This window comes from Nicotiana sylvestris, chromosome 12, assembly GCF_000393655.2.
Source record: "Nicotiana sylvestris chromosome 12, ASM39365v2, whole genome shotgun sequence".
In the NCBI taxonomy this organism is placed as follows: Eukaryota; Viridiplantae; Streptophyta; class Magnoliopsida; order Solanales; family Solanaceae; genus Nicotiana; species Nicotiana sylvestris.
In genome coordinates, this window is record NC_091068.1 from 39,973,160 (window position 1) to 39,982,755 (window position 9,596).

Sequence of the window (9,596 nt, forward strand, 5' to 3'; positions counted from 1 at the left end):
TCAATATTGTGGATCAGATAATCTTATAAAATAACAAGGATCCCCTTTATATATGCGAGAATCCCAACATAGTACAAATGGATTTATTACAAAGATATATGGCTGGTACAACCATTTAATGCCACAGTACGGGCCCATGCTAGACCTAGGTCAGCTTTAATCGCGTGCTTTGGGAACTTCCCGTCTGTCCATCATAGCCTTTGATTTGTACTGCCTCGGGGTTGACCGTTGAGAACCCTCAGGGGTGAACTCCAACCTAAACTTCGAGCCTTCCGGGGGTGGTCTCTACGAGGCACCCTAACGATCATAAAATCAGGCCCTCCGATTTACCGTATACAACATCATCAATAATACCCAATGGTCTCTTCTTAGTACGATCCGCCATTTGTAACCTCATGGATGTGGGTCTTGGTTGCCCAATTCCAAAGTTTTGAACACCGAATAGGGCATCAATGTGATACTTGCCCCAAGATCACATAAATCTTTGGCAAAGTCGGCACTTCCGATGGTACAAGGGATTGTGAAAGTGCCCAGGTCTTCCAATTTAGGAGCCATTGAGTGCACAATTTCACTCACTTGATGTGTCATCTTTGTAGTCTCACAATTCATCGACCTTTTCTTGGTCACCAAGTCCTTCATGAACTTTTCATAACCCAACATTTGCTCCAAGGACTCAACCAATAGTACATTAACAGACAAACTCTTCATCATGTCAATAAACTTTTTGAATTGGTTCTCGCTATTTTGCTTGGCAAGCCTTTGAGGGTATGGAGGAGGCCTTGGTGTTGGTGCCTTAGCTTTTGGCACTACTGGTTTCGGTATGTTAACAATGTGCTCCCTAGACGGGTTCACTTCTTCTTGAGTCTCCTCAACATTGTCTTCAATATCAATTCTCACCTCTTTATTTGCTTGCACTTCATTGCTTGGCATCTCATCTTCTTGTACCAATTGTTCCTCATCCATAATTTTCTTTTGTTTGGAGGTGGTTGCATCTCCACCTCTTCCACTCCATGTAGTCACGGCCATGGCATGTCCCGTGTTGTTTCCACCCTTTGGGTTCACCACCATATCACTTGGTAGTGACCCCTTAGGACGAGTGTCCAAAGCTTGCGAGATTTGGCCCAATTGAACTTCCAAATTGCGAATAGAAGTATTGTGAGAGGCTAGTTGAGCATCGGAGTCGTCATTCTTATCTATCATTTGTTTAAACATGTTCTCAATGCGTCTCATCTCATTGTTGGAAGAGCTTGGACCTTGAGAAGGGTAAGGAGGCGGGTTGCTCGGTTGTTGAAACATCAGGGGCTTTTGAAAACCCGAACCCCGGTTGTTGTCGTTGTTCCACCCTCCTTGATTATTACCTCCCCAATAGCCTTGATTATTGCCACTCCGATTGCCTTGGTTATATTGACCATTCTAATTTCCTTGATTGCTTTGATTGTTCCAATTCCCTTGGTTGTTTTGATTGTTCCAACTACCTTGATTGCTTGAATTCCAATTTCCTTGATTTCCTTGTGGTCGCCATAGTTGTTGATTTGGCCTTCATTGTTGTTTCTTTGCCCTTGGAAGTTGTTCACATATTGTACTTCCTCCTCTTGTTCATTGTATTGTCCATCTTGATCAAATCCACTATCAGCTTGCACATAATGTTCAACACGCTTTTACACTTGAGAACCCTTTTGCCTTCTCTTGCTTACCATTAAATTAAATCCCTCCATTGCATTTACTTGCTTGGGACCTTGCACTTGTTGAAGTTGAGCTTTGGCTAGTTGATTCATTGTGGTGGTCAACTCGGCAACTGTTTGCCCATGATCATGTAATTCTTTATGTAAGTGAGTCACATTTAGATCAGCTTGAGGAACATTTGCTCTACTTTGACATGCCGATGAAGTATCTGCCATTTCATCTAAGATCTCACAAGCTTACGCATATGGCGTTGTCATGAAATTTCCACCAACAAGTTGGTTGACCATGCATTGATTGGTAATGTTGATCCCCCTATAGAAAGTTTGTTGTATCACAGCCTCCGTTATGTCATTATTAGGGCACTCTTTGACCATTGTTCGGTATCTCTCCCATATCTCATGCAAAGGCTCATTGGGTTCTCATTTGAAAGCTAGAATCTCATCCCTAAAAGTTGCCATATGCCCAAGCGAAAAGAACTTGGAAATAAATTTCTCGGCTAATTCATCCCATGTATGGATCGAATGATTTGTCAGCCTTTCTAACCAATCCAAGTACTTCTCTCGTAGAGAGAAAGGGAATAGCCTCAATCGTAAAACATCCTTGGAGACGTTGGTCTGTTTACTCCCCCAGCAAGTGTCAACAAACCCTTTCATGTGCTTGTATGCATTTTGACTCGGAGCCCCGGTGAAGAATCCTCGTTGTTCCAATAGTGTAAGCATAACATTTATGATTTAAAAAATTCCCACCCTAATGCGGGGTGGAACTATGATACTTGCCTATCCTTCATTTGGCAACACCCGGTGTGCCGCCACTCTTGGAGGAGGTGGGGGTGGAACGGGAACATTGTCATGAGGCGGTCGGCCTCGTCTATTTGCTTGAGGTTCAAGAGGAACCTCATCAACTTGGTCATCATCCACGTCCTCCCCCAATTCCACATTTCCAATAGGATCAATGTTGTTGAGACCCATTGTATCACCTACAATTGTTTCACAAAGAGATTAGTAACCCGGAAGGAAAAGAAGACAAATCACACACAAAACCAAATATATAGCTAAATCCGTTTTTAGCTCCCGACAACGGTCCCAAAATTAATGTCGCCCAAATTCACACCACTAATTGGGATTGTGAAGTGGTCGATGCAATTATAATTACCTGACGTGAGTCGGGGTCGATTCCACAAAGAGCTAATATTAGATTAGGTATATATCTAGACTAAGTGTATGATGTGCCCAAAATGCACTTCCACATGTTTGGTTATTTCTTTCTACTTCTAATTTTTATGCTAATATTTGTAAATGAAAATATAGAGAACAATATTTTTGGTGTTGTTTTTCAAGTTTATAAAAGATCTAGGGTCGTGACTTCCACCTAGGTGGTTACCTAATGAGTTGTGTGTTTTAGGGCAAATTTGATTGATTGGGGTGTAGTATAGCAATCACACGCAATTACCCACTCTATACATCGTAGTTAGACTGGTTTTGCCCAGTTTTGCTTTCTCAAGTCCAAATGGGTAATTCACAAAACAAGTGATAGATGATCAAGTCGGATCTTACTATCTCTAGATTCAACCTTTTAATTTAGGGCTTGTTTGTGATTGGGTGAGCACACTAGGGTTGGGTCACAACCCTAGCTAAGAATTTAGCTACTTGTAGAGAAAATTGAAGAAACTAAAGAAGAAAATAAGATTAAACTCATAAATGATAAAGGGAAGAAAATCCAATGTTAAAATGATAAACTATTACAAAGTTACCCAAAACAGTAAAGGAAAAATGGCTATCTTTTTTTTGATGTTCAAACTTGACCTAAATTTGACAAAAAGAACTATTTATACCCAGCTGAAATTATCTGACAAAATTGCCCCTGCGGAGATTATGCGGCTGCATAATTATGTGTGGGGTCCGCACTTTGAAACTATCTTGACATGATAGACTTCTGCGGCCGTATAATTCTGGGTTGCAGCCGCACTTCTTCAGATTTTGCAGACCGCACATCTTTGAATGCGGCCGCACTCTTGACTTCGAGCTTTGGTATGGGAGGCTTCTGCAGTCCGCACATTTCTGAGTGCGGCCGCACTTTTAATTCTGCGTCCGTACAATAATAGTGCGGTCCACACTTCTTCATGGTCCCAAAGTCACACCTCTTTGAACCTTATCTTATGCGGTCGCCCTATAATTGTGCGGTCCGCACTTTGCATAGGAAATTTGATAGAGGATTCTTCATAGTCTGTGGCCGCACACAATATTGTGCGGTCCACATTTTACACTTTTTGTTTTATTTTAGTCCTTATCCAAAATTGCTCCTTCTTGAGTTGATTTTCATCGCTTTTACTCATATTCCAACACTTCTGTAAGAAAGCACACTTCATCAGTTTTTGGGAATACCTTTAAGCAACTTTGAGCTAAAACGAAAGTAAAAGAGTGCAAATAAGTAGTCAAAATCCCTACTTATCACATGCCACAGCAGGCCTCATTGACTTTATTATTATTTGGATCGGCATTTACGCCGCAACAGGCTATATTGGCTTTTGATTAGTGCTATAGTGATATACATATACGTGTTTTGGTGATGGGCACTGATGACAGACACCCGTACAATGCTGAGTGATTGTGTGCATGTGATGAAGTGGGCATTTGAGATAGACAACTTGAGTATGTTGAGAGTAAGTGCACCTGGGGATACCACCGTAAAATTATTTATTTGACATGTAGGCATAGAGATGTATCATTCCTCATGATAGCTGGTAACTGAAATATTCTTATAAGTGTTGGACTTTAATTGTTATACTTATAAGCAGGGTTGGCGGGATAAACTGGTGGTGGGTGCCCCTTCGCCCAGGCTTGGTACATTTCAACCATCTGCTGCTTCAGCTTATACATTTCTTCCCTCATCGCATTAACATCCATTTCTTCCACCTCTTTCGATGGGTCGACAATACTTGTTTCCGGTTCCTGGTCGACCATATTCAGCCTGTCTTTCGATCGGGTGTTGTAGGAGTGAGTTGCCAGAATGCCAGTCAACTAACCACCTGCCTAAGCTCAATACATCAACAACAACCTTGTTAGCGATTAGACTATAACATGATCACCTAAATAGTAACCGCACATTGGGCATGAATGCACCTAAATAGTTTGTTACAACCCATATCCACATGTGTTAGTTCATGCCATATATTAGTTAACATAAATCCAAAAAGGAATTATCTTTGAGATGATAAGAAGTCAATCCTATTGGTCTTAAGTGATACAAGAGTGTATAAGGGTGATTAACCAGTATTAGAAGTTAAACGAATCAAGGATGTTGTAACTCGTATTTTCAGGTAATCTAGCGGTGCTTAATACACTCAAGAGGTCATTTATTAAGGTATTTTAATCATATAATATCTGTATCATAAGTCTTGAAGTCAAACGAGTTATGAAACAAAAGTCGACAAAAGTTGTCGCAACTTAGGTTCATAATTTTACTTAAACATTAGGTCAAATGTTTCTAATCTTTTCTCATAATTTACAAGGAATTACGGGGTGATCTACCAACCAAATTAAAGATCTATGAGTCTAGTTTCCAACGCATTAAACCGTTCATCGATACGATCTCGGAGTAGAGAGATATTCGCGTTTTCGCGAGACTGCGCCAAGCACCTCTCTATGGGGCCCACTAAGTCGGTTTAAGATATTTGGACCTATATAGGATGACTCCAACCCGTTTTAAGTCATTTATTTTCACTATTTTCAGACCTTAGAACCCTAGGAACATCCTCTCAAGGTTCTCTCAAGATTCAAGACCCAAAAAAGGGCAAACAACACAAATCAAGTGTCGGGAATTCCGTGGCGCTAGTAAGTCTCTTGTTCTTCTTGTTGTTGCTCATTTTTGTGTCGTTCCAACTCGTGTGGGAGGTTGTTTTAAAGGGTATATGTTCTGTAAATACTCCCTAATGTTCTTAATATTAATCCTAGGTGATTTCAAGCCTTCTAAAGTGATTCTAGTGCCGAAAAACACTAATTGATCGCTAGTTTCATTTTTTTGTTGTTGTGGCAGCATTTGGAGGGATATTTCTTGGAAATTTAAGGTCAAATTGGAGTTGTTCTTTCTGTATAAAGGTAAGTAACCTCTTACTCTATATGTATTTAAGATTATCCAAGTTGCGGCTAAGCCATTGAAGCTAGAACTTGTGAGATATATATCGAAAGGTTTGGTAGTAGTGTTATTGTTTTGTGGACTGTTTTGCGTTGTTGTTGGGCTGCGTATTTTACTACTATCTTGTGGAGTTTTGGAGGAGGAAGGGTGTGGAGAAACACCATATATATGTAGGTTTATGGGCTGATAGTTATTCGTAACATTTCCAGGTTGTTTGACACGACTACGGTGGTCGTCGTATGTATGGAGTGATTAGGCTGTGTGTGGACTATTTCGGGAGGCTCAATATGTTTATTATTGATGATGTTTGGGCTGTTTGGTGATTGTTTTGAATGGTGTGAGGTCATATATATAGGGGAGGTGCTGTCCGTTTCATCGTAAAATAGGTTGTGGTCGATACATAATAGTTATGACGCTTAAATGATAACGATAGTATCGTTTCTCTTATTGTAGACTAAGGAGTTTTGACAATTGCATAGCTTGAGATTGGGGAAGTATATACAAGGTATGTGAGGCTATCCCTTTCCTTCTTTTGCACGACTCCGATTGTACATAATGTAATGAACGAGCTTCCAAAGATACTCTACTCTTAGAAGCTAGCAGTACTTACATTGTTTTCCCTCTTATGGAACGATTGATGTTAATGTTGCTTCTCTTATTCTTATGTTATCAATGTTGTTCATACTTCCTGAATCTTATAAGGTTCATAGTGAAGACTTAGTCCTAATAACGTGTACAGAGGATACCGACCTTACGTCACTCCGAAAGGTTTAGAATGTGATTCCATGAGTCGAGCATGCATTATATATATGTATCTATTTTACTCTACCGAGCCACGCTATAGTTGGCCGGGTACGGCACCTATTGTGCAACCACTGATCAGTTGGGTTTTACCGAGCTCCACGTGGCCGGGTACGATTCTACCGAGCCTATTATGGCCGGGTACGATATGATGATGATGATGCCCACAGAGGCGAATGCTTTAAAGGTTTATGTATTTATACATATGTATCATGCATTTCATGTAAGTAGCCCTCAGAGGTACTAAGATGTTACAGGTTGTATATTCTCTATCCTTGCTTACATTACTGATCGTATTTATGGTTCCTTGCCTTACATACTCAGTACTTTATTCGTACTGACGTCCTTTTATTTGTGGACGCTGCATGTCGTGCTGCAGGTCCTGATAGACAGGCAGGTACAGCTCCCCCACCACAGTAGATCAGCGGTGATTGGCGAGATCCCTTCTCCGGACTTGCCTTGGTCTTGGTATGCAATTTTTGTTATAGACATTATGGGTATGTCGGGGCCCTGTTCCGGCTATGTTGCAACACTTATGTTCTTTTAGAGGCTCATAGACAAGTGTCGGCTCATGTATAGTTTGGTATGCCTTGTCGGCTAGTTTTTGTTGTATAGTCTTTCATAGTAGCGTGGTAGCTCATACCTTATATGTAGTTTCTTGATTGTCTGGTCATCCCCTGCTATGTATATGCATGCCATCATATTTTATTGCTGGTTGTCCATGATCTAGGTCTACCATTTATATTGATCTCGTCAGCCTTAAAAGATAATAATGAAGGTTAGATGAAATGTACGTTGGTGCTCGGCAAGTGTGGTCGGGTGCTAGTCATGGCCCTTCAGTTTGGGTCGTGACAAACTTGGTATCAGAGCAAGTCTGTCCTAGGGGTTGTCTATGAGCCGTGTCTAGTAGAGTCTTGATTATGGATGTGTAGCGCGCCACATTTATAATCAGGAGGCTACATGACATCTAGGGTTGTTACCTTCTTCCTGAATCTAGATCGTGCGTAGAGTTGAGTCGTAAGTGTTTGTCTCTAATATTCACCTTGTTTTTTTTCAGTGATGCCTTCGACTAGGAAGCAAACGATTAGTAGGCGGCTTGATACAGCAGCGGGAGAGGGTACCAGTCAGGTGCCCCAAGTCAGAGCAGGACAAAGTGAGGCTCAAAGTGAGATGCCCTCTCATACCTCATCTACTCCATCTCCTCCAGAGGATATTAGAAGGCACCCAGCGCCTCCAGTTCCTTCGTCTGACACTCCAGACCAGGATATGCGGAGTGCTTTGCAGTTATTGACTAGCTTGGTAGCTGCTCAGGCTCAGAGGCAGAATACAGGTGCTGCTGAGAAACCAGTTAGTACAAGAGTTCGTGATTTTATTAATTTAGACCCTCCAGTGTTTACCGGATCAGACCCCAAGGAGGACCCACAGACGTTTATTGACCAGGTTCATCGTACACTTCGTGTTATGCATGTTAGTGATACAGAGACAGTAGAGTTGGCTTCTTATCGGCTACGGGATTTAGCGGTTCTCTGGTATGATAGTTGGGAGAGATCCAGGGGTCCGAACCCTCCTCCAGCTGTGTGGAAGGAATTTTCTGAGGCCTTTCTTCGTCACTACTTGCCAGTTGAGATACGACGAGCTAGAGCTGATAAGTTCTTGAACCTTAGACAAGGTAATATGAGTGTACGAGAGTACAGTATGCAGTTTGATTCTTTGGCAAGGTATGCTCCCCATATGGTGGCCGAGATGAGTGATAGGGTGCATATGTTCGTGAATGGGTTGGGACCACATCTGATAAATGAGTGTACGACAGCCTCCTTGGTGGAGGGCATGGATATTTCCCGTATTCAAGCTTATGCCCAGACCCTAGAGGATCGTAAGCGCCAGCAGAGGGCAGTTAGGGAGCAGGATAGAGGCCAGCATAAGAGGGCGAGATTTGCAGGGTATTCTGATGACTTCAGAGGCCGCATCAGGCCACAGTTTTCGAGGAGTTCGGCGCCACCTGTAGCTAGTGCTCCTCCACAGTTTCAGAGGCCTCGATATGATCGATCCTATTCTGGTCCAGGTCAGAGTTCGCGGGCATCTGGCTCGCAACATCACAGGGATACTAGTCAGATGAGACCCCCAACACCACATTGTGATCAGTGCGGCAAGGCCCACTTTGGACTGTGTCGTCGAGGTTCTGATGCATGCTATTCGTGCGGGCAGCCTGGCCATATGATGCGGGATTGTCCTAATAGAGGAGGTGATGGTATGGCTCAGCCGACTGGATCTGTGTCTGGTTCTTCCTCATCAGTTCGACCTCCAGCACGGGGTTTTCAGCAGTCGACAGGTCGTGGTAGGGGTAGAGGTGCAGTGCCGAGTTCGAGTGGTGCTCAAAATCGAACCTATGCTCTAGTAGGTCGACAGGATCTCGAGTCGTCTCCAGATGTTGTTACAGGTATTATATCTGTGTTTTCTTATGATGTATATGCGTTGATTGATCCGGGATCTACATTATCATATGTTACACCCTTTGTGGCTAATAAGTTTGGCATTGAACCTGAATTGATAAGTAAACCCCTCGCGGTATCTACTCCGATAGGAGATTCTGTGATTGCTAGAAGGGTATATAGAGGTTGCACTGTGATGATTTGTAGTCGTCAAACCTCGACAAATTTATTTGAGTTAGAAATGGTTGATTTTGATGTGATAATGGGAATGGACTGGTTGGCCTCATGCTATGCAAATGTTGACTGTCGTACGAAGATGGTTAGGTTCCAATTTCCGGGTGAACCCGTCATTGAATGGAAAGGGAACATTGCTACACCGAAAGGTAGGTTTATTTCCTATCTTAAGGCAAGGAAAATGATCTCAAAAGGTTACATTTATCATCTCGTTCGCGTTAGGGATGTGGAGGCGAAACCGCCTACTTTACAATCAATCCCTGTGGTTAACGAATTCCCAGATGTTTTCCCAGATGAACTCCCGGGCCTTCCTCCTGA

The 9,596-nt window shown here is 42.3% G+C and overlaps 1 protein-coding gene across 1 annotated transcript; it reads right to left on the minus strand.

The window, feature by feature from the left end:
* Positions 1 to 393: 393 nt before the first annotated feature.
* On the minus strand, positions 394 to 1,296 carry LOC138882938 (uncharacterized). Its single transcript, XM_070163585.1, has one exon. It carries the CDS (start codon positions 1,294 to 1,296, stop codon positions 394 to 396), a length of 903 nt encoding a protein of 300 aa, XP_070019686.1.
* Positions 1,297 to 9,596: the final 8,300 nt, after the last annotated feature.

What these genes read in the sequence shown, in the direction of transcription:
- LOC138882938 (XM_070163585.1), bottom strand. Translation starts at nt 1,296, where the DNA reads ATGTTTCAACAACCGAGCAACCCGCCTCCTTACCCTTCTCAAGGTCCA.